This window comes from Maylandia zebra, linkage group LG16 (genome assembly GCF_041146795.1).
Source record: "Maylandia zebra isolate NMK-2024a linkage group LG16, Mzebra_GT3a, whole genome shotgun sequence".
In the NCBI taxonomy this organism is placed as follows: Eukaryota; Metazoa; Chordata; class Actinopteri; order Cichliformes; family Cichlidae; genus Maylandia; species Maylandia zebra.
Window position 1 is genome coordinate 14,744,234 of NC_135182.1, and position 24,895 is coordinate 14,769,128.

General features: G+C 40.6%; 3 protein-coding genes across 4 annotated transcripts in view; 1 reads left to right on the forward strand and 2 right to left on the reverse strand.

Moving 5' to 3' along the window:
• Positions 1–2,320: 2,320 nt before the first annotated feature.
• Positions 2,321–6,565, reverse strand: tmem30c (transmembrane protein 30C). The gene is made up of 7 exons (XM_024805430.2): positions 6,031–6,565; positions 5,687–5,803; positions 5,290–5,397; positions 3,648–3,738; positions 3,424–3,567; positions 3,142–3,354; positions 2,321–3,015 (listed from the first exon to the last, which is right to left on the reverse strand). Exons 1-7 carry the CDS (start codon positions 6,226–6,228, stop codon positions 2,828–2,830), a joined length of 1,059 nt encoding a protein of 352 aa, XP_024661198.2. The 5' UTR covers positions 6,229–6,565; the 3' UTR covers positions 2,321–2,827.
• A 135-nt stretch (positions 6,566–6,700) lies between these two features.
• cmss1 (cms1 ribosomal small subunit homolog) overlaps positions 6,701–24,895 on the reverse strand; it is a 31,971-nt gene continuing 13,776 nt past the window's right edge. Inside the window, exons 2-10 of the mRNA XM_024805431.2 lie at positions 9,982–10,115; positions 9,387–9,458; positions 9,124–9,259; positions 8,968–9,027; positions 8,777–8,879; positions 8,630–8,690; positions 8,445–8,532; positions 8,280–8,368; positions 6,701–6,957 (exon numbers count right to left, since the gene is read on the reverse strand). Of these exons, the coding sequence (XP_024661199.1) occupies positions 6,874–6,957; positions 8,280–8,368; positions 8,445–8,532; positions 8,630–8,690; positions 8,777–8,879; positions 8,968–9,027; positions 9,124–9,259; positions 9,387–9,458; positions 9,982–10,115 (827 nt within the window). The 3' untranslated portion in view covers positions 6,701–6,873. The remainder of the gene's footprint in view (positions 6,958–8,279; positions 8,369–8,444; positions 8,533–8,629; positions 8,691–8,776; positions 8,880–8,967; positions 9,028–9,123; positions 9,260–9,386; positions 9,459–9,981; positions 10,116–24,895) is intronic.
• Positions 11,766–24,111, forward strand: LOC143412926 (filamin A-interacting protein 1-like). Of its 2 annotated transcripts, XM_076874801.1 has the most exons (5): positions 22,038–22,276; positions 22,841–22,878; positions 22,957–23,088; positions 23,210–23,380; positions 23,893–24,111. In XM_076874801.1, the coding sequence occupies exons 3-5, from the start codon at positions 22,987–22,989 to the stop codon at positions 24,097–24,099; spliced, it is 480 nt and encodes a 159-aa protein (XP_076730916.1). In that variant the 5' UTR covers positions 22,038–22,276; positions 22,841–22,878; positions 22,957–22,986; the 3' UTR covers positions 24,100–24,111. The 2 variants fall into 2 exon arrangements, with proteins under 2 accessions (XP_076730917.1, XP_076730916.1); XM_076874802.1 differs by lacking the exons at positions 22,038–22,276; positions 22,841–22,878 and adding an exon at positions 11,766–11,944.

Consider the following 24,895-nt stretch of genomic DNA (forward strand, 5'->3'; position numbering starts at 1 on the left):
GGTTCTGGGTTGAATCCAGCCCGGCGGCCTTTCTGTGTGGAGTTGGATGTTCTCGTTGTCTGTGTGGGTTCTCTGGGTTCTTCTGCAGGTATTCTAACTTCCTCCCACAGTGCAAAGACATGCATGGGTTTAGGTTAATTGGTGACTCTGAATTGACAATAGGTGTTAATGCGAGTGTTGGAGGGTTAACAGTCTTTGTGTTAACCCTCCAACAGGTTAGTGGCCTGTCCTGGGTGTACTCTCCCTCTTGCCCTATGACAGCTTGGATTGCCTCCATCCCATCTATGACCCCGAGCTGGATAACGAAGAGAATGGATGGATGTTTTTCCTTTGTTTTTGTTCTTTTTTGTGAAAGCTTTTTAACGTGACAACCCCACACCATAAAAGATGCCTCCCCCTTTAGTCTGAACTGTGAGCTATCAACTTGCTAAATACTGCCACGTGTTATGTTCATGTTTTCTCCCCACCCCAGAAAGAGTAACATGGGTATCAAACTACTTCCTCAGGATTTGCTTGTCCAGTGTGTTGGACTGCCAGTGTAGCAGTTAACACACGGAAGACTGGCAGGAGACAAAATCCCAGTCTAAGAAGCTAGAGTACTCCCGGCCCCAAGCCTGGATAAACAGGATTGTGTAAAATCGAATCTACAATCAAATGTGGCTCAATCTGCTGCGGTGACCCGTTGGGAAATAAGAGAGGGGCCAAAGTACCTTCAGTACGTTTGACAAAAACTGCAAAATTACACCCACTTTTTTTCAACCTGCCCATGCTTGTAGTCTCAATTTGTAAGTCTGAAGTAGAGCTGGGCGATATGAGATTTTTTCATATCACGATATGTTTTTTTCATTTCAGGCGATATCTATCACGATATAAGCCAAATAACTATATTTGTAAGATTTAAATGTGCTGTTGCTCACAAGTAAAATGTGAAATAATCAGCAGCTTGTTTTTATTTAAATATTTCCCATAATAAGTTCAACAGGGTAGATGTACTTAAGGAACATGAGACTTTTTCAGATAAATAAAGGCAAATATTGCAAACTACACAAAAGGCAGCCGCTAAAGCGTTTAAGTTTCAAAATAGAACAAACGAAACAGACTAAATTGTCAATTCCACTTAGAAACAACATATTAATTCTAAAAATAAATCTTAGTTTGTTTTACAGAAGAACAGACAAAACTGACTAACTTTTGTCAATATCAAATAAACTGAGAACTAAAAGGAAATTCTCAACCTCTCCTTGTTGTATAGCTGAGCTTTTCAAACAGTTTTAACAGTTACTTTAGTCTGACAAAAGCCGAATGACGAATTAGCGCTTCCAGTCAGAGACTGAGGCTACGTCCACACGTACACGGGTATTTTTGAAAACGGAGATTTTCCGTTTTCGTTTTAAAAAATAATCCCGTCCACACATAAAGGCAGAAATGAAGGAAAACGCTGCTATGAACATGCCAAAGCAGCAGGTGGCGCTAGATTCTTAACCGTGAAGAAATGTTGGCCAATCAGAAGTCTAGAAGCCTCGGTGGGAAAAAGTAAACAAAGCTGGGGCATAGAAGCAGAACCGAGTCGTTAAGTGTGGAGGGACAGTAACTGTGTGTATATGTAAGCATTTAAACACTGCAGAGAGTAGAATTAACAGTAACAGTATTGTAGAAATTCATTTCACCGAAACAATAACGTGGCGCACAGTGTGACGCATGCACCAGTTTATTGTATTTCCAGACTTGCTTTCGGCACAATTTACAGTGCACGCTACTCTGTTTTTTGTCAGACTTGAAATAGCCGAAATACCTTCACACTACGGAACTTCTATGGCTCTTCCATTCGACAATCTCTCCGGCATTGGAACCATCATCTGTTTTCTCTTCGGTCACGCTCGGTTGATTTTTCTAGTCGGCACACTCATTTCCTCCATTACCCGCTGGCTGCTTCCCAAACAAACACACGTGCGGCTTGGCACTTGTGCTGTATGTAACAAGTCACGCGACGTGACGCTGCGGCTGTGATTGGTTCGGCTCTGCGCTACTTAATTTGGATTGGCTGACCTTTTAAAAAAAAAAAAAAAAAAAAAAGGACAAGAGCGGCGAGGTCTATCGCGATAGCTTAATTTCTCTATCGAGTAAAAGTTATATCGCGATACATATCGTTATCGTTCTATCGCCCAGCTCTAGTCTGAAGGTAACTTGGTACAGCAATATGCTAACAACTGAACCTGTAAATGTTTGCATTTAGCTAGGCTGCAGATTCTTAGTACTGTCAAATGATGGTGTGGTGTGAAGTAGCTATAGCCAAGACAGAAACAACACTTGATTCAACAGGTCGTTTTAATTACAATCCTTTATTCAATTTTAAGATGTGGCACTTTGACAGTTTTTGCACACAAGGATGCAAGAATACACTTTGCATTAGGAAAATAAAAGTTGGATCTGTGCTTTTGTTAATGTAAGAATTCTAATAAATATTTATACATATTAACAGTACATGAGAAATGGTGTGTATTATAAAAGCAAACTTCAGCAAGTAAAAATCAAGTAAACACAGCTCAGATGTGTAAACACAGCAGCACCACGATAAACCCGTCACACGCGTGGATCTGAAAAAGAAAGCAGTTTTCCTTCACGTGCTGCCGCAAAATCGAAAACAACATTCCTATTTAAACCATTTTCCCCATCCATCATTTACTCACAAATGTTTAGCACTTAGCTTTTTGTTTCTTAAAAAAAACAAAACAAAACTTCAAATCAACCCAGCAATAATCTCTTTTAATCTGCTTGTAAGTTTTTCCCAGCATTCCTCTCATTAGTTTCCTGAAGCACCTCTTCTTCTTCACTCCTTCATGTTCTTCCCATCTTTTCCAAACTTCCACCAGACCACCGTGAGGACGACAGCTGTCAGGAGGATCAGGCTGCTGGTTATGAGGTAAGCAATAGGCAGGAAATGGTTCTGACCTCCAAACCAGGTCACCGTTGTCAGCACCACTTCCTTTCTGCCTCGAAAATACTGCACGGGAAAGTCTGAAAGAGCAGGAGGTCAAGGCCAAAAATATCTGATCAAAGAGAAGCATGTTTAAATTGAATAACAAAAGATGGAGGGAAAGTGCATTTGGGAGTTAAGATGCCTCTAACACAGTGAAAGGATACTGTAGGTTATATCGATGCTGTAATTGCCTGCTGGAAGCCCCTTCGTGAAGGGGTTGTCGTTTCGGAATAAGATTCCATAAAGTTTCTTGAAGTTGGGGAAAGCTGCCTCCCTCATCCATACAATGAAATCGTCATTGATAAAACCGTTGTTCATGGGATTGGAGGGATCGAGCTTGTACACGGGCTTCTGCCAGTATGGAGGTGGCGCCGTTCCTGTGGGGAAAACATTTAAAATGTGACACAAAATGATTTCTGAGGAAAGAAAAAAAATTCCTCCTTTACCTTCAAACACTTCAGCTAGAGTCAAGTTGTCAGTCGTTGGGTTGCGGAACTTGATGTATTTGTCCGTGTACCACGTGAGGCCTTCCCGCATCAAAGGAACCTCACCTCTGCCGTTGGGATGATGATACCACAGGACGAAGGAGTCTGGGAAAACACATGCAAGTTAAGAGTGACAGGAAGGGTAGAGCAGCTAACTGATGCAGTGTGTTTTGAGTTGTGTTTACCGTTGAAGATGCTGTTGGCCACAGCGCCACAGGGAGCAATCGGGCGTCCGCTGGGATCTTTCAAAAATGGCTCACAATATGAACTTGGGTCCTAGGGAAGATGTGATATTTAATCAAGTCGAGCATTCAAGTAAAATTCAAGCTTCTTCAGCTTTAAACACTACAACGCATGTCTGGTAGCTGAAGATTCATGCATGTGGTCCCGAAACACATGAAACACACTAAAATAAGGTCTGTTGTCATAGATTCAACTACCGAAGGTTAATTTTAACTCCGCCAACAACATGAAAGCGCTGCTTCCACTAATCACCCAGCATTATCAGGGGTGTGGCTCATCCGTACTTCTGTTTTTTTATCTTCACAAACCAAGTACAACAGATGACATGACTTAGCTTTAGTGACCATACAAGTCAAAGTTTCTGCATGATTAGTGTGGTCCTGTTTCTATAACGGCTCTTTGGGGCTGAACATCTCAGAGAAGCCGTGTTGTGGGAGGAGATGAGCATCTCCTAATGCTGCCCAGCCTCTTCTTTAACCTCTGGAGTTAGACGGATCCATCTCTTTATTCAGAACTGTCACTCCATGCATAAGGTGACCCAGCAGCTTTATGCATCACACTGGGGAGAAACTTCATGTAACTTAACATCTTATTTTGTCTCAGAGTCAAATGAAGTTGACCACTGAAATAAAACAGCAGGTACTGCCCAGTGCACGCTGTCAGTTTTATATACAGGCAGTACTCTTCACACCCAAAATAACTTCAACTTCTTTCAACTGCGCCCATCAAGATGCAGCTGATTTAAAAAAATAAAATAAAAGGAGAAATGATGTGCTTTTCCCCCACATAAACAAGTATGGAATTAATACTCTTAGAGTCCAAGAAGAAAACCACTGATGACTAAAAAGAACACATTTGCCAAAAATCGTCTTGAAGATCCCCAGAACTTTTGGGAAAATACTCTGTGGACTGACGAGACAAAAGTTGAACTTTTTGGAAGGTTTGAGTCCCGTTACATCTGGTGTAAAACTAACACGTTTCATAAAAGATCACACCAACAGTCAAACATGGTGGTGGTTGCCTGCTGGTCTGCAGCTGCTTTGCTGCTTCAGGACAATGGTGAAATGCTGTAGTTGATGAAAACATGAATTCTGCTCTCTACCAGAAAACCCCGAAGGAAAATGTTCTGCGATCACTAAAGCTCCAGCATACTTGGTTATGCAGCAGGACAATGATCCGAAACTTCCGAAAGTCACCTCTGAATGACTCCAGATACATTTAAATGAATGTTTTGGAGTGGCCTAATCAAAATCCACACTTAAGGCATGACCTTAAACGGGCCATTCATGCTAGAAAACCCTCGAGTGAGGCTGAATCAAAACAATTCTGCAAAAAACAAGTGGTTCAAAATTCATCCAGTGATGTGAAACACTCAACGCCAGATACAAAAACTTGACTACAGTTCCTGCTGCCAACGGTGGCGTCACCATTGATTAGGTTTCAGGGGGCAATTACTTTTTCACAGATGATATTTGATCTGAAACATGCATGCGTGACAAATATGGAGAAAAATAAGATATGAGGAAGAGGGCAAATACTTATTTCTTGGCATTGTCAGCATTTCTGATGACATGACGATGATACCTTTAAATTTTTCTTCCTTCCAACCGTCTGCCCATCATCTCTGGAGTCCATGTATCTGCGAAGGTTCTGATGAAAGTTACGGAGTCCGTAATAGAAAAAGACATCTCCCTGGGACACACACACACATTCACATCGTCAAGTGGATGAGTGTAGAACCACAAATCCTAAGATGAATTTAAGCTTTAAGCTTCAAAGCACAGACAACAAACGCAAGCACTGACAGTGGGGCCTGTTAGATACAGAGTGTGAGAGTAATAATCTTCACACGAGACCCGCTTCCAAGCTGTTTCAGAGCTTTGTGCCATACTTAGCGTGTGCTACTGAGGCCTCTGGAGTAAGATTATAAGTGGCCCTCAAGTTAGGATTATGTTGTCACTCTGTGCCGAGAGGTTCTTACCTTAAATGGTTTGTCGATCCTAAAATTGACTGTGCAGGTGCAGGGCTTGTTTGCGTTGCTCACATTTTTACGCATTTCAAAACACTTGTTGCAGGTTTCAGCCTCTGTGTAGTCCAGCTGAAAAGACAACGAGAGAGAGAGGAAAGTGCTGATAGTGAACTTGATCTTAAACTTTTTCAAACATAACCTTCGACCTTTCCTGATGTTGTCACACCCTGTTTTTATTGCACACAGAGGCATTGGGCCTCTCTGACATGAACAAAGACAAATGCATAGCGCTCTTACGCCATCAAATTTCTAGAACTGAAAGTGAGTGTTTAGAAGCAAATGTGGTTTTCACTCACCTTCATTTCCTGGGTGTTCTGCACAGTGAGAAGCAGCCATACTCCCAACAGCAGACACATCAAAGCCATAAAGTAGAAAAAAGGCAGCACGGTGTTAGCAGTTAGCATTGGAGACCAGGCAGGTAACCGCTGCTGTTTGAAAGCAGAGTTGTCGGGTCTCCGAGCCAAGGGCCCGGGCTTGCCTTTCACCTTCCCCATGAGAGCGAGAGCTTTGGCTTCAGAAGAAGAACTTGATTGACAGCTGGAGACTCAAAAATTGCGTGTAAACCAGCCCTCCTCTTGTCTTCCTGTTTTTTATTTCAGCGATATCTCTCTGCACACACACTCACACACCCCTCTGCTTGCCAAGGGATTTTCCCAGCAGGCTTTGCATCGTGGGGGCGACCGTTGTGTCCTGTTACTTATTAACCGCAATTCTTTACTCAACTACCTCTTTCTGTTACTTCCAATTTACCACAAGATTGTGTACTTCTGTCCTACAACACACAGACTTGTACAGAACAGGATTTTATATCGTCACTGGCTGCAGGAGATATCGGGGTGGTTCTGGGCCCCTTTCTATCTGTAGGATGCTGAATGGGGCTCCCCGGTGGTTTAAGTAAACTCATGACCTCACATTGTCAGTCGGGGGGACTTTCCAAGGTCAGAGTAAACAAAAAAAGGATGTGGCTTTAATTTGAAGTCTGTTTATTCATTCATCACACTCCCTGACATTGTGTTGGTCACAAAAGTGAACAAACAATGCCGTACATTTCACACAGGCTCTGGAAATATTAAAAGCTCGTGACAGGATCAGCACAAGGAATAGTGAAGACAAAGTCCCTTTAAATGTCAAGCAGTCAGTTAAAATAGTCCAATTTTGACTTTGTCTTCCTTACAGCGAGCCAAGACGCCACTCTCCAACAGCTTCATAAGATCCTGTTTGATCTGAAAAAAAAGAGGCAAATATGAAGTGAAATTAAAAGGGAACGAAAAACTAAAAGATCCTCTCCAAAAAGATTACTCTGCAATGCAAATAGGGTTCAATATTGAATAACTTTTAGCTCCTTCTATCTAATATTGTAGGTTCTCCTTGAGGCGACAGTTGCTGGATTTGGTGCCATGTAAATGAAATCAAAATGAACTGAATTTCAATGTAAAGTCTTTTCTTACTATAATAATTGTAGCATATGCATATCTATATGTCAACTTGTACCACCTCACCTCTTTAACAGGTGCATCAATCTGAATGAAACTTTGCATAAACATCACTTATAACCAGGAGCATCTGTGACTTCTATTAGTTAACCAAAAGTATCAAATGGATCAGGTGAGAAGAGCAGACAACACAGCTATGGAAGTCCCCCCACAGCCATTTTCTTGCTCCTTAACCCACGCTCTGTGCCACCTCCACAGTGTCATCAGCTTACAGCATACACCCAGTGCATTGCACACACAAAATAATGGAAGGTCAAAATATTAATTCAGGATAAATGTTTAGGATATTTAAAATAATGGAAATATTTGAAACGATTCACATTTTAACACTGTTTTTGCCGGAGACGGGAATTCTAGGAAAACAAAACTAAAGTCAAATTAGCCAGGCTTCAGAATCTACGACTAAACAAATATGTCCAGTTTTTAAAGGGTTAACCGCTGGAAAAAAGTCATAATGGTTTAAAACATCCCACGTTCATAAAGTATATGTTCAATTAAAAGATCTCCACTAATTTCTTCCTCCTTTCTTGTAGACAACAAGCCAAATCTAAAATAAAAAAAGTGCATCACAAATAATTAAACTAATTTTCTTCATAATGTATTTTAAAAGTTAACTTTTACACAGGAGTGAAATATTTAAAGGTTTTTCTGTTTTAATGTTGATGATTATTACTTACAGATCATAAAAATCAGGAATCCAGTTATTCAAATTATTACAACATTTGATTTCAAATTTGAGTAACGTGCTGATACATAAAAATGTCACTTTTTGACATCAATATTTTTTCAATCTTAGCATTTCTTTTTTTTTTTTACTTAAAAAAAAAAAAGACAAATTTTTTCAGGTGATCTCTTTTCTTTTTCTTTGTTAATTAACTAAAGAAATACGTTTCCAATCTTAAGCGCAGCTTTACGGTGAGATCAGAGAAACAATGATCAGGGAAAATCTGCATGTTAATTATTATAAACAAAAGAAAAAGAAGCTCCAAGTCAAAGTGGAGTAACAGCAATAAAAACACATTTTTCTAGCCCAGCAGGGGGCAGTAGCTCACCTCAGGAATGTCCACCATCCTTCTGAGCTTCTGGTCCCTCCAGTTCCAGTCCAGAACCAGGTATCTCAATGCCTGCAAGCTCAAACCCTCTGGGGAACCAAATCAGAGTGAGAAGACTTCAAAAGCTTTGAAGTTAAACGAAAGAGGCCGATCACAAACACACACCTCTCTCAACGAGAGCGCTGATCCTCCCTGGTGTCCCCACTCCTATGTGGTAGATGCCTTTCTGCAGCAGCTTCACCTGCTCTTCTATCTATGCAAAAAAAAAAATGACACAGACAATCATTCTATGAAATCATTCACAGTTCACAATCTACACACCGCCTGTGATTAACAGTCATCTCCACTACCTTGATATGTTTCGCAAAAAGCTTCACAGCTTTGGCTTCACCCTTGAAACTAGTCAGCTGCCTGTGGATGACACAAACATTCCCGTCACGTTAATTTGAAAGTGGTAACTGGAGAAACACGACAAACATCAGTGGTCTGTCACTTACTTAATGAGCTCGATGGTTCGGAGAGCAGAGCTGCAGACGACAAGCAGAACCACAGAACTTTTTTCCGTGTGCTGCTTTTGAATCTTTGCCCACTTGGGAGCAACTAAGAGGAAAACAGAGCAATTAAAGTGATGGGTGTTTATAAGTGGAATCTAATGGAAGACTTGGTCAAAGTTTGCAACGGCACTCACTCTGTTTTAGATAAGAAGAGAGGGTGTGTGTCAAGTCATTACTGGACAGGAAAAAGGAGTCTGGAGGATGGGAGAGGACACGCTGATCTCTGTGAGTCAACATTTCAGCAGATATCGACTGAATGTGCAAGCTTAGGGTGATTTGCCTTGACTCACCCTGCACTTTGAGCTCCTCCTGCTCGATTACAGACCGCTTGTCTTTAAAGTACTGCGTAACCAGATCCTGCAGGTCAGCTGGACAGCCTGGTTTTGGCTCAGAGGTGGCCAAGACATCTGTTATTGTTTTCTTTTTCTAAAACAAAAACAAAACAAACAAACACACAAGTAAGAACCCCAGAAGCAGCCAAATGATAGCGCCACTTTAGCCAGTGCACACTGTTGTAGTTGATATTTGCAACACCAGGTGTCGCCACTCCCACCTTCCTCTTTTTGGGGGGTTTAGCAGACTTTTCATCCTGAGTCTCCTTCCTTGGAGGGATCATCTGCTCGTTCTGTGACAACAGTACATGCAGAAAACACAATTCAGGCAATTTATGTTAATGAACATTTGAAATTCTAAATACAAATTAAAATAAAACCTAATAATCCTCCGATGTAAAGAGCACATTTTATAATAAAATTTAAATGTGTCAAATTATATTATATTACAGTAAAAGTACATCAAAATGTCCAAATGCTAGGAAAAAAATCAAAGGATTTCAATTTCCGTCATCAGTTACTATGATAATTGTTTTTAACACTCTGGTTTATTCACTGTCTCAAAGAATGAGGGTGTATGTATAAGTATGTGGTGGACATTTATTTTGAAGGTGTTCCATTCATCTATCCTGACTTCTTTCTTCTTCCTTGCCAATGACTGTTGAAATGACCATTTGTGCCTGTGAACTGGTTGACTACAAAATGACAAGGACAGGCTCAGTCTTTTGCCCTATTAATATGATACATTTTCTTACACACTGTAAAAACTGTAAAAACATCAAATAGGCAGCCTTTGTAGAGAAAGGACATAACAACCTGCTCATTATTTTTCTTCTTCTTGGCTTTAGCAGGCTTCTCTGTTACAATCTTCCTCTTCTCTGGTTTAGTCTTTGTTTTTTCTGCTGGCTTTTTCTTTTGTTCCGTCTCCTCCTCCTCCACCTCAGATGCATCTGGGAAACAGAGGGAGAATTTCCTCATTAAACTGGCAAAAGAGCAAATGCGTCCACACCTCAAACTATATTTAGTTCAGGTGAGGAACAGGAGAGACACTGTCAGCAGAGTAAAATGGGCACATTTAATGCGAAGGATTTGCAAATTGCTCTTTACAAGTTTTGGTTTTATGGGTTAATTTGTAACTGTGCACACTATGGCAAGAAGAAAATTGCTAAGAAGGGCCAACACCACGCTTGTTTAGTTTGATCCTTGGGCCAGTGATCTGCAAAGTGTGTTCAAGTCTTTGGGTTATTCATCAGATGTGGCTGCGAGTGCACGTTTCAGTCAGAACTACACATCTAAATGCTACCTGAGGTAACAACAATGCAGCAGATCTCAAACAACGCATCTGGTTATATTTAGCCTCCCTGTTGCTACCACTTCTCTGTGCATTCCTCACATCTCATGCTACGGGTCACGCTTAGATCTTTTGGCATTTCTGGTTTCTTGGTGAAAAGCCTTTAAAACAGCTGTTGGAGTGAAATCAGTAGTAAATCAGAGCATTTTCCTGCAGTGTCTATCCTAAATGTGCTGTTTTATCACACTGGTGCCATTGCACTTCTTCCTGTGGCTCTGTAATATCGAAGACTTTTTTTGAGCCAAAGCTTTTACATGGCAGTGTTTCATTACTGAAAACTTCACATCGCTCGGACTGTGTGGATAATAAATAAGGCACATGCTACCTCTGCCAAATCCTGATCATTACCATCAAAACTCCTTTTACCATTAACGTGAAAACGAGAACTCTGGTGTGTATGTAAGCTGACCTCAAAGTGATTTTTCATTGGACAGTTTGTGGAACTATGGTCAGCATTTTCCAGCACTAACCAGTATATGTACTTGCATCTTGTCATCTTCTACTGGGTTCAAGGTGCTTCACATATGTAAAGGATTCAAAGGAAATAACAGAGCTTGCTATCCAATGTATATTTTCTTTACTTGATATATACATTTATGTTGACTGTTCATTCTCTTCATTGCTGCTGGGAGGCTTTTATAATGAGGCATTTACAGAAAACACATTGAATTTGTTGCCAAGGTTACAGATTTTTAAGCATTACAACTTTTACCAATTCGGAGCTACAATGCTCTTTGAAGCTGAAATGAAAGAAGGGGCGTGTGGATATGCTCATATAATACGGCTGAGACACTTGAGCATGTCTCTGATCTGCCACAGCGGGTTTCTGCTCCGGGCCACGAGAACTGACAAAAGGCACACCGCATGCGAACAGTTGACCAAATTTTCTGCCTTGTTCTCTGATTTCCCATTTTACAATCAATTTTGCAGTGGTTACCATTAACTCCTTCCTCACTACTGTGTGTGTGTTTTAAATACAACTAAATATTTTCAAGGATCCTTTAAAAAGGAAACTCTACACGGCATCATTGATCCATCTTGCTCTCCCTTTCTCTCAAGGGTCTCTCTCAATCATTCAAACACCACACCCATTTACATGTTATCCCTCACAAGACCTTCATTCATCCTTGTTTTGTGCATTCATCTGTCCAGCAATGCACTCCTCCATCTGAAAGACCACTCCCACTATTAATGGACCAAGCCAATCATTCCCCATCCTACTCTTCTTGGCTCTCACCCTGTTCTCACACTTGCACTGGACGGTTGTAAGGACAATGCCGGAGGATGAGGGGAAAGACAATTAAAGGCAAGGTTAATTACAGAGGCAAGGAAGCCTTTATGACAAGATGCTGGATGTAAATGGACCATAATTACAGCAAAATCCAGGCCTATATATGAAAAGGGGACGCTCTACCTGTCCCATAACAAGTAAGTGCTTTACTTCCTTTTGGTACAGCTAACAGCAATCTGAATCTGGCACTGGGTTAGTTAGGAGGGGGACTAGAAGTACACTAGCTTGTGGTCACCTGAGACTGGTTTGTATCTCTTCCTGGCTTCATGTCTAAGGTGAATGTAATAACTACTGAGCCCTAAAGCACGGCAGCTAAACTGAGCTACAAAACACACCATTGAAACCAGCTGCAGCTTAAGTAGGTCCCCCTTGTGCCACTGAAATACCCCCGATCCACCGAGGCATGGATACCATAAGACCTCTGATAATGTCCTCAAGTATCAGCTGCCAGGACTTTAGCAGAAGATCCTTGTAAGTACTAGGACAGAGCCTCAAGATGGTGTGATCGAACTGAGATCTGAGGGATGTGGAAGCTGAGTCAACTTCTTGAATTCTTTGTTATGTCAAAACAAACAGGATATACCGTCACCATGAAGACTAGTTCATGGCCTACAATTTTCATGTGGGAGATGTATGTCAAAGTAACATGACCCAAGGTCTTCAGCAAAACATCACGTAGATCATTATATTGTTCAAATCTGACACTTGCATGTCCACTTAAAGCAACTGAGGTGGTTGGTGACAGCCAACAAGAGTACTCTGTGCATTCTGTGGGTGAAAACTATGATGCTCTGTGTGACCTTTATATCACAGCCAGCCTTCTCTTCCTACACATATTTTGAAACCTTGAGCCTCTGTCATCAGTTGTATTAATTTTGGTAGCACTTGTGGAGATGCCCTGACCATGTTTTCAATAATTTTGTCGCTGGTCAAAGTCATTCAGAAAATTATGCGTGCATATTTGTTTCTGCTTCAGGAACTGATGATGAACATTTTCAAACTTTTCAAATTTTGTTCATCTTGTGAAAACAAATCTTGTAATTATATTGCTTTTCAATTGCTATTATTTCCGAATATTTGCGCCGTCCACAAACAGGATTTATGTGCTTAAATTTACTTAAAAAATGTAGCTACTTATTATCGATGCTAGAAGTTAACCAAACCCATAAATGAGCAAAATAGTTCTGACATATTCATGAAAAAAAAAAAACCTATACAAAAAACTAAAAAGAAAAAACAATTTCCTAATCCAACAAACATTTGTATTTACAAAAAGCCAACCATGCAGTAATTTCTGTTCTGGCTCATCCTGTACTTTTAACATTTTCTCTCTCTCTCTCGTATTTATCGCTTTAACATTTTTTTCTTTCGCATGATGACATTTCTACATTTCAATTCATCCTTAATGAAATGCAAGATGAAGTATGACAGCTAACACAAGGACATGTTGAGGTTGTTATCAGAAAGTTGAGAATTAGCTAGCTTCTTCAGAGCACTCAAAGTGTTTAGGTAATATTTCCCATCTTTATAGTGCACTGGTTTTCACAGACTACACTAAAAAAAAACTTAATTCAGTACCTTAACTCTTTCCCCCTTTGAATGCTTACTATAGGTAACCCTTATTTCTCTTTTTTAAACGGAGCTGTTTCTGTCATATTTCAGGCCTGCTTTCAGAACAAAATGACTGGGTGTGTATCAAAATTTAGTGAGGGTGATCTCTGACTATACAGTTTATTAAGATAAGATAAGATAGAACTTTATTAATCCCTCGGGTGGGTTCCTCTGGGAAATTCGATTTCCAAAAAAAGCACAGCAACGACCGAAGTTACAGTTACAGAATTGTTTTTATATATATATATATATATATATATATATATATATATATATATATATATATATACATACATACACATACATACATACACACACATATAAATACAGAGACAATATAAATAAAATATACGAAGGGGATAAATAGAATAAATAGGAATAAAAAATAAAAATACAAGTGAATTGCACATTTCAAGTATTGAGTCTATTGCACTGTTGACTATTTACAAAGAGTATTGCACAAGGTATTGTACAGTGAGGTGAAGAGGCACTACAGCTTAGTTGTTCCCCCCTCCTTTGTCCTCCTGTTTCCCTTCCCTCTCCCCTCCAGAGAGGAGTTAAACAGTTTGATGGCGTGTGGGACAAAGGAGTTTTTAAGTCTGTTAGTTATTAGGGATACCCTTGGAAAAACCTGGAACCTGTTCCAATAGTTGTCAAACAAGGTCTTTATTGATATACATTGAGGTGTCAAAACTTGTCATTTACGGTGCAGATGAGTTCGTCAAATGTTAGGAAAAAGTTAGGAGTAATATTGAATTCATAGATTGTTTCCAAATGAAACAACTTAGAAAAAGATGTCGGACATAAAATTTAGTGGTCTACATAAATTAATTTCATGGTCACATGAAATTCTTAAACTCAGTTCAAGAAAAGATCCTGGAAAGGAATATATACCTCAAGTGAACTCAGTGAATGAAGGGAGACTGTGAGGCCACTTCCATCTACACCAGATCAGTACAAAAATGATTATTGAATATAAAACTTCCTATAAAATGAGTGAGGAGAAAAAAAACCCCTCTCAGTCTCAATCATCATCTGAAAGAGGTAATTATCTTGAGGAACCCCCAACTCTCAATTGCCTTCTTGCCACAGTCAAACAATATGACGGAGTAACGATTAAAACGCATGCTTTCAGATGAATGGAGCACAGTAAGGTTACAGCTCACATAACCAGAGATCAGTGAAAGCTAATGCCTGTGGAGCAGAATCACATGCAGGGGAAATGGGGCTGCCTGGTAATCTTTAATGCCCGATCAATATGGATGACTGGTCTTAAAGGGTGGTCAATGGCGCTGGCTGAGGATCAATTGACTAGCTCCAGGAAACAGTTGATTGTTTCAATTCCAGACAAATGGCACCCAGAATTACTGTTACTCAAGTAAAGCACCCCGCCAACAGAACTGCATAAAACCGAGTTGGCCATGAACCCAGAAATGCTCAGTTTAAAATGCTCAGTTTTTATATGTTTGAATAAAAACAGCACTTTGTCTGATCCCTCTTCATAATCCAAAGTATTTACTCTTTTCACCATACTCCAAACCCAATACTTCCATTACACAGTAGAACTTCCATCCCCACCACCAAAGACACTTTGGGGCAATTTTCTTGTAATGTTCATGTTTCTATAAAAACAATAAGACACTTTCCATGAAATCAATTCGGGACATGTTGAAGTGATCAATAAGTTATTTCAAGGCTGCTTGTTAGGTGTTGGGAGTTGTGTGGTTCGGTGGGTGAGCGGGCACAGCAGTTATTGGTTTTGAAAGCCAACAACTTCCTCTTTAAAGCCACAATTTAAATATATGTTACCATTAAATCAATGGGGACTTTAGACAGAAGGCTAAAAATGAAGTGGACTGGTCAAAGACAGCAAATACCGAACAGGGACTGGTGTTCTGCCTCAAACACTTCTGGCCTGTTCAATCAGTGCATTATCCCAACACTCGAACGTTTGGGTACACGCTGACATTTTGTTTGCAAGTAAAAGATTGGATTGTAGAACTAACTAAAACATGTGGACATATGTCTCGAAGGGGTTTGTTAGTACATTTAACCTTTTGTCAGTGGCAGGAATTAAATATCGCCAGGAGGAGCAGTAATGGGTGCACAGTGAGGTTGACAAAGATAAATTCTCCAGAAATTTTTACAGTTGTTTAGGTCTACAAAGCAAGACATGCTTCACAACCCCCCCCCCCCAGCTCACGAAATCTGGATCAGTAAATGAAAGAACAGCTACACCCACACACAATCTGGTATTTATTGCCTTCAGAGGGAACAGATGTTCACCAGCATTCAAGGCAGCTCGACTTGACCTTTACATAAAACCAGCCTTAATGTTAAGAGAACTCGGTCACCAGTATGTGGGATATGTGTGTTTGTGTGTGTAGGAACGATCACTGTCATGTCTTATCTGACTCAATTACAGAAAAAAAAAAATCAAGTGTCTAATTCATTAAAGAGTCTTTACTCTGACCTCTACTGTCTCTTGTCCTAGAAGAGTGGTCAGTCATGAAAAATGTTTAATTACCTCATGTCAGCGAGGCTTCATTTTCAGTGCTAGCAATTGACTGACTGATCTGTGTAGTTTAATGTTCAAAGTTATTCTGAAAGACCAACGTGCACGTGTTTCAGTGAAGCCAGTCCTGGCTGGCAGAGAGTGATTGTAGCTCCAGAGGATATTGCTAATCAGAGATAGGAAGGGTATGTAAATAAGGCAAAGCTTTTAAGCTTTTACGAGAACCAAATGAGAAAACCTCTTTTGAACCAGGACCACATACTGCAACCTATACTGGTACTGTACTTAGTTAAAAATCATTTATTGCTTCTAGATACCTCAGTGGCCGGTATCACAAGGGCGATCTTTACATTTATTCGATATTAATAATCACCATATATATTAATAAAATACTGATTTGGTGCACGAGGAATCTAGCATCTGATCTCAGAATGAGGGTAGGGGGCTGTCTGTCTGTCTGAACAATCCTGCACTACCACAGAGTCTCGTTGAACAAAAATGACTCCAGAAGGACACGGTTTACGTCACAACTAAATAATGTACACTGTATTTTATGAAACCACTGGCTACTAAATGGCTGTTGTTTTGCTCTCCGCAATTATGGTTACCATTTGATTTATTGATCGTTTACTGTTATGTAAGAAGACCACCCACAAAAGCTAAACCATAAAGCAACACAACTCAAAACAACGATTTGGAAAGAAGACTAACACCATTAACATTATTTAGGATAGTAAGTGTAAAATGTGAACTCGCAGCACAGTGCTGCATTACCTCATGGCCCTAGAAGGGTCTACTACACTCTCTCACTTTAGTTGACCAGCATCACAATAATTAAACTGACTTAAATGCAGTCAGATAGGTATGTGATATCAAATGGCACAAAATGTATATAAAAGTGAAGAACTATGATAAGGCTTATGTCCAAAAGCATTTTAAATTAACAGTAATTCAAATCAGTCACAAAACAAAACATTAAACGCCCTTCATGCTTAAAACATTTAGCATATGTAGCCTAACCACACTCATAATCATAAAGCACAACAGTTGCATTACTTGTGACGAAACTGATTTACAGACTCTTCAGCACTCCGCACCCCTCCATCTAGCTGGCTTGCAAAATGTATAATTTCTCAGTTATACCACTCTTGAAGTACTGTGCTCTAGCCAAAACACACACCAACCATACCGAATATGAATTATAGAGTGCTGTGCCAGCTTGACCCTGAAAACTGAAGGCCAAAGAGGACTCCAGCACTCAGACTGATCCAGCCTCCCATGACAGGTGGATATAAAATGGATGTGAGCTAACTGGTGAGAGTGAGCAGCTGAAGCAAGGGCGTCAAAATTAAATTACCCGGGGGCTACGGACCAGGTTGTATTGCCAAAAACTGTAGCCATGTAGGGTTCCATTATAAAAGAGCTGTCTGTAAAACTAGCTGCTCAATATGACTGTGCAGGGTAAAAATGGATGTTTTTAACTGTGACCACTAAAGCAACTTAAGTTAAGAGTCACCAGCCAGAGAAAAGGTTAGAGAACAGACAATTTGTTGCTTCTCATGCAGCACTCATCCTCGGTCTGGGTAACAAACCCCTCTCCATATACAGAAATGGGGCAGTAATGAATCTTAACACCGAAAACCATATTTTTAATCCAACAAACAAATACCTGTGACTTTTACTGAAAAATGATCAGGGTACAGGCATGAGACAGACATGACAAATTGCCTCCAGATAAATGGAAAGAAGATGAATGTCCAGAATCTCAAAAGATGTGCTAAAAAAAATAACTAAACTGTGTGTCTGAAATAAAGTTAAAGCAGTCCACTCAAAGCTTCATTAAAAGTGGCATATATGTGACAAACCTCACCCTTAAGGAATTTTTAACACATGAATGGAACATGCTTTCGCTCGTTTTCCTTCTCGCCTCGGCAAGGTAATGTCTAGAACAGTCCAGGGCTGTGCCGCATGTGTGAATGCAGCTCTAGTTTGGAGGCCAATTACACAGCTGGTTGGATAATACCAAGGAACAGGTGAACGGTCATTGTTTTTGGTCTGTGGACAAATTAGCTGCAAAGATACTGCCTGTATCTGCCTGTGACCACTTGTGGCCAGGACAAGGTGTTGTGAATAAGATTAATTTTAGGAAATGGTACTGGTCTATTGTGAGGGCAGCCAGTGCCCTCTTGGGTAGAAAGGAGTGGGCAGGAGGGGTGCAGGCATGTTGCCCCCGGTGGTGTTCGGATAAACAAACAGAGGCACAGCCACATGTGAGGCTGCCAACTTGCCTGCCAGCGGACTGTCCTCAACAGGGCAGACCTGGCAACCATTATTAAGGCTGACTTTGGCTCTGAGCCACAACTGAAGTACCGAGGTATTTTCACATGCCTGGCATTGTGTGCGAGTGTGCTTAGACATCAGTAAGCATGTGCTGGTCTAGACACTGTGTGGGCACTAAAGAAAGCACAGCCTGGCTCGTGTCCGTGTGTGTGTGTAAGTGTGTGTGTGTGTGAGAAAGCAAGAGAGTGAGAGCAAGAGAGAGCAAGTGAGGCGTTCCGGCCCCATCGCTATTAATCAATTGAGTGCCAAGGGCAAGGAAACAGCAGCACGTGTCATGACTCGACTTGCACACATTAAAAGCACCGTAGGACGGGACGGCAAAAGGAACAAGAAATATGTTAATGCTCATGTCCAAGGAACACAGACCCCAGGCCATCATAGAAAATATGTGCCAAAGCTCACTAACTCACATCAGACCCTCTGCATTTATCTGAACCTATTCAAGATGAGTTATAAACTTTCCCTTTAGTGCACAAACTCAATTCCTTCCATCATTCAAATCTGGGCCTCAGGACAAATAATATCAAATTATAATAGGATATGATAACTTTGTAGTAGGGCTGGGCGATATGACCCAAAATTCATATCTCGATATTTTTTAGCTGGATGGCGATATAAGATATATATCTCGATATATTTTTTTAAAGCCATAAAGAAAGAACAAAAAGAGAGTTCTTAGTCAAAGCTGTGTCCCAGATGTCACACAGGCACTTTTATTAACATAGAGCAGATGTACATAAAATTTACTCAAAAATAAATTAATTTCCTTTTTTGTTAAATTAGACAAGATTCTGTCTGGGTTTATCTGGAACAAAAAAACACCCAGAATACGCAAGACATATCTTCAAAGACCGAAAAAGATGGGGGGGATGGCTTTACCAAACTTTATGTTCTATTATTGGGCATGTAATATTCGTATTCTCAGGTATTGGCTACAGGGGGAAGACACGAATAATGCCCCGGCCTGGCTCAGTTTGGAGACTTCTTCCTGTGTCTCAGCCTCTTTACCAGCCCTGATTTATGCCCAAAAGCAGCCTTCGAGTACAGGCTCTTATAATAACTCTATTGTCAAAGTTACCTTGAAAATATGGTATCAATTTCGTCGTTATTTTAAGTTGACCTTTTTTCCCCTTCAATCACCCATCTTGAAAAATCCCTCTTTTCAGCCTTCGTTAGCTGATGGTGCTTTTTATTTGTGGGCCTCTTTGGGTATCAGGTCTTTTTCTGATCTGTACATTCAGAATACATTTGCCTCCTTTGAACAGCTCTCATTGAAATTTGGCCTTCCAAAAAGTCACTTTTTTCGCTATTTACAAATCCGGAGTTTTGTTAAGGAGAAATCCTTTCAGTTCCCATCTAGACCTTCTTATCATGACTTTGATAACCTTCTATTGCCTCCGCCCTCATTACAGGGCCTGATCTCCTGTTTGTATGGGAGAATATGTTCCTTTGGCAACTCTTCAATCTCGGCTATTAAATTGGCATGGGAGCAGGATCTGGGGTGTGTGATCCAGGATGACTCTTGGGATAAAATTCTTTACCGGGTCCATGGCTCCTCATTCTGTGCCAAACATGGGCTGATTCAATGTAAGATTCTGCACCGTGTACATTGGACTAAGGCCAGACTAGCTCAAATATATCCCAATCTTAGCCCTGACTGCGACCGTTGTCATCAAACACCTGCCTCTTTAATGCATATGTTTTGGTCATGTTCATCCCTCAAACAATACTGGATTAATATTTTCTTGATTTTATCTAAGATCATTCAGCTAACCCTCCAACCTGTGCCCTTAACTGCTTTGTTTGGGGTTCTTCCTGATTCAGTTGCCTTGCCGACGCCTCAAGCGGATCTGGTCGCATTTCTCACCTTATTGGCAAGACGCAGAATATTGCTATGTTGGAAGTCCCCTTCTGCCCCATCCTGGGAAATCTGGATCAGAGACGTTCTGCATTTTAGCAAACTTGAAAAGATTAAATTCACCCTGCGCGGGTCTACGGCCAAATTTTTTAAGACCTGGCAACCCTTTTTTGATCATGTTCAGACTTTGCGGTCTCGCAATGCTCCCAATTAGCCAGCTCAGACTCTATCGTATTTTATTTTTTCTTATCTTATGTTCAAGTAAGAGGCCTAAGTTTAAGTATATGGATTCTATTGTGCCTGCGTTCTATGATGGTATTTATTTAACTACTTTATACATATTTCTTTTCTCTAACAGAATTGATTTATCCCTATAACTAAGTTGACCATTTATTATGTGTGGGGTTTTTTTTTTTTTTTTTTTTTTTCTTTTTTGTTTGTGTGTTTTGGTTTTTATGTGTCTGTGTGGAGGTGGGGGTTTTGGATACTCTCCACATCTCCCTTGTACACTCAGGAACTGTTGTCTTGTACCCTAGGGTTTGTTACTAGTATTATTAGATTGGATTTTTTCCTTTTTCTGTTTGTACACCCACTGGTACTGCTATAATTATGAGGTGGGAGTGTATGTCTTATATTGCTTTATGTTCTTTAAAAAGAAAACGGCATATTGTTCAATTTGTCTTTTGTAAAAGTCGATGCAAAAACTTTAATAAAAATATCAGGCTGAGAACAACAGCGTGTGTTTGACACAGTCCATCATGAAGAGAAGCAGTTTTTCTTCTGAATTAGTGAAATAACTGGTCTGTAAATTACAGTAACACGAGTGTCATTGTTAAAACACAGTTTATGAAACACTTAATTTGTTGTGAACTTATTGACAACGTAAACATTTGCTGGTTGCCACTGTAACTGATGACTGTGTGGTCACATGACTGAAAAGTAAACAAATATCACAAAATAAAGAAATGCCTCCAAAAAAAAAATAAAATAAATAAATAAATAAATAAATAAATTATGAGCATTTATTAAATAATAATGCTCCATAAATAAAAGAAAACAATGTTGTTTTTGTGCATAACAAAAAGCTCACAATTGTGCAGTCAAAATGTAAACTAAAAGATGCTGAGCACAATAACAAAGACAGATTTCACAGATGCTCTGTTCCCAACTTGTACTGCGTGACTGACAGCCTGGAGTTTGAAATCCGCTTCGCAACCACGTCTCTTAACAGGTGCCATTTATGGTCCTTATACACAGTAGGGTAATATTACGTTGAAGCACAGTACGTATCACTCCGCGAGGCTCAGCCGTAATGCTCCGACAATCCATCAAGCGGTGCAGCTCCGTAGCTTACCAAAGTCGTACTAAAACATTTTTTGACAGATTGCTGAGCGCCGTGTTCCACATAAAATCGGTTCGCGGCCATCAAGCACAACCAGAATTCATACATAAGGCGCGCTGTCAACTTTTGAGAAAATGAAAGGATTTTAGTCCGTGCAGCCCCTCTGGGCTGCATGGCGTTAGCGTGGTTAGCTCGTTAGCATGGTTAGCTAGCTAACACGTTGACGCCGTCCAGCCCCACGCACGGGGCGATGCGCAGTAACTCGTTAACGGAGATTTGCCGTGTCCATCTTGTCGCTTCCTGCAGGTGAAGCGATGGGGGAGGAGGGTGAGTTGTGTTCAGTGAAGGAGAGGCGAGGCCGAGTAACGTTGCGTAAAGACGAAAGTGGACGAAAGAGAGGCAAACTTGTGGCTCCACAAGTATAATTATAACGTAACATAGACTATATCGATATAAAGGATATTGTCACATCTTATATCTCGTATAAAAATATATCGATATTTTTTAAAAACTCGATATATCGCCTAGCTCTACTTTGTAGTCGTGTTTATTGCAGCACTCAGCTTTCCAATTTTTATCTACACTCCCAAACAGCTGTGCTGAGGTTTTATTGTCCTTTTCTGTAGCTAAATGTCAAGGGAAGTACAAAAGAAATGCATCGACAGCCCAGACAGCTTCATCTGTCTTCCTAATTGATACAGAGAAGGCATCAAGAGGAGGGGGGAGAGTTTGAGATTGTCACTCACTCTGTTTCCAGACCAAGGGCAAGAGAAAAATACTTCAATGTGGACACCTTCCTTTAAGTGAAGGCAGAACTTGGGCCTGAAAAGCAGAGCTGAAGAGTAGCGAGATGACATCATCTTTCACTAATATGAACCTGATTGCTTTCTGTGTCTCGGGTGAGAACATACAGAAAGTTGGCCGGCAAACAATGTTTAACTTATGTGATTAGCTTTAATAACACACACGCGCACACGGACGCGCACACACACAGTATCTAGATATATGGTCAGTAATCACTGTCCTACTTTATGGAAACATTTAGTCCATTTTATCAGCCAAACTAACAGCAGTTGCTGTAAATGTGCTAAGAGTAAGACTATGAGATGACATAAGCTGCACGCAAAGTAATGCCAGGCGCAGGCCTATCTATTTCAGTAACACTAACTGTTATGACAAGAGACCCCTTTGACTTTGGATTAGCTCATCAAAGCTTATATGATCTGCATCACTTACAAAAGCAACACAATAACCACTTGTACTGTAAAAACAACTCATGACCTTGTTTAACTTCTTTCATGCCAAGCATGTATTTTTCTTTTTCACCAATGTTCAGCTGTCACCTCCAATCATTTCCCATTTCTCAGCTTTTCCAGCTCCACGACAGACTTCACATACCCCATTGGTAAAAGCAGCAACATTTCTTCCCATCTTCGAGGTTGTATAAAGAAATACCTAAACGGCTGTCTTTTAACCTAACCAGGCTCTGATAATCATAATTGAAAAGGACAATATGCCAAAGAAGAGAGAGAGGTGGAAGGGAAGACACACAAGAGAAGGCCTGTCCTGTGATGACTTGCTGTTTCTGCTCAGCATTTTGGAGGGGGAACTACAGGTAGGATGATTTACTTCATATTGGATTTGCATTTATTTTGTAGTTCACTCTAGCTCTTGTGAACTCATGAGAAGAAACTGAAATTAAAGCCACTGTTTTTCTGCTGTGTTTGTTGAACCAGGCGAGGGATGAGGTAATTCCTGTTTTGAAATCAGAGCAGACAGATTCAGGTCTACTGAGGACCCACTATGGTTTCAGCAGACAGAAGATGGTGCTTCATGCCCTGCGGAGAGACTCCCTCTGGGCCCAGCAGGACCACTTACAGGATGTGTATGAAAGACCTAATGCTGAGGTACTAACTGCCAACAGAAAGAATGTAGACACCATCTGGAGGAGATAATCAAATTTAATGAGATGGATGCATTACAGTCTGACAAAAGAGTGTCTATTACTGCTGCATCATTGCACACATTTGTTAAATTGCAGTACAGGTGTTGCATGTTTTGAATCCATCCTTCTGCCATGGTTACAAAATCTGTAAGTGAGCACTTTTTCAATTAATTTCTACCACAGCAAAGTGGACTGGGTGGCAGCAAAAATCTTGGAAGAAGCTCATCAAAAATGCCTATTATTATAATGTGGGCAGAATAATTCTTGTTGCTTTTACATAATAACAGCTTTACTCATCAGATTTACATACTATGTTGCATTTTGTAAGCACGGATGATTGTCTTGTGGATTCGGTCTTGGTTTCAGAACAGCAACAGGAGAGAGCTTTCTCCCTGTGGTTAACTCTCAGCAAGTCAAGGTAAACTAAAGTTTTACTCTTCATGCCCATTTTGTTTTCCCTTCCCCCCCTCTTAGCTCAAACACTTGGTGGAAGCCCACGAGCATTCCTCAAAACAGATGATGAAGCAGCTTCAGGAGGTTACCCTCTCTCACTCTGAGGCTCTGCACAGGCTGGAGGAACAAGAGAAAAGCCACAGGGCTTTGATCCACAAGAGCAACAGCCTTACCACTCTGCTGAGGCAGGACAGAGAGAGGTTTGTGCAGCAAACCCAACACATGTAAATGTATGCCCAAGCAAAGACAACACTGATATTTTATATTTATACTCCCATGCTGGCCTATATTGAGGCTAGGCTTATAAAAATATCCACCAATTCCTTTCAGGAAGGGAATGTTACAGCAAGCTAGGAAAGGCTAAGGGATTAAAGTATTTCAGTACATTGGAATAAGACCTGATGGGACGGACCTGAGCTCTGATGTACACTTGTGAAGGCTTAAATTCTTTTAGTCTATGTTGGTCTGTAAAGCTCTTCATGGCAGAGTGAGTGGCTGCTCCATCTCAGCATTTATATATACACACATATGACCTTAAGACAGTACTTAGGAGTTACTCCACTCAGACACAGTCCATTACGTTCTGGACTTGGTTAGACTTTGTGGCCAACCTGGCTCAGCTCACTCCCCCTTGTAAACACATAAACATGCACTCACTTGCAATTACATGTAGAGGCTAAATTGGCGCTCTCATGTCCCATTCAACAGCACAACACAGTATAGGCTAAAGGTTTCTTCTAAAGTAAGGAAATGTGCTGAGGGTTTGTTGGTGGGTAGAAATGTTCCCTTACCAAATAGAGACCGTATTTAGATGTGGCCTACGGGTGAAGCTAGGTCTAACATAAAGGTGGTGACTGGTTCTCCCATGCAATTTAAAGGTCGTTTTGTCGAAGTTCCCGGTTGTCTTGGTTCATGTACCTCCAGCGTCCACTCTGTAATCTAGCTATGTAGAGACTGGACCCGCACTGGGCTTGCAGCCTTGGAAGGAGACTAGTTGTCTGCTTCTGCATGCCAAACTGAAAAA

Excerpts from the sequence above, each read along its gene's own strand:
- tmem30c (XM_024805430.2), bottom strand. The coding sequence starts at position 6,228 with ATGGGGAAGGTGAAAGGCAAGCCCGGGCCCTTGGCTCGGAGACCCGAC. Across the intron at positions 3,739-5,289 it reads GAAGGAAGAAAAATTTAAAG|GACCCAAGTTCATATTGTGA; the intron begins GTATCATCGTCA and ends CATCTTCCCTAG. Across the intron at positions 3,016-3,141 it reads CAGCATCGATATAACCTACA|ACTTTCCCGTGCAGTATTTT; the intron begins GTATCCTTTCAC and ends CTGCTCTTTCAG.
- LOC143412926 (XM_076874802.1), top strand. The coding sequence starts at position 22,987 with ATGCCAAAGAAGAGAGAGAGGTGGAAGGGAAGACACACAAGAGAAGGC. Across the intron at positions 23,089-23,209 it reads TTTTGGAGGGGGAACTACAG|GCGAGGGATGAGGTAATTCC; the intron begins GTAGGATGATTT and ends TTGTTGAACCAG. Across the intron at positions 23,381-23,892 it reads ATGAAAGACCTAATGCTGAG|CTCAAACACTTGGTGGAAGC; the intron begins GTACTAACTGCC and ends CCCCCCTCTTAG.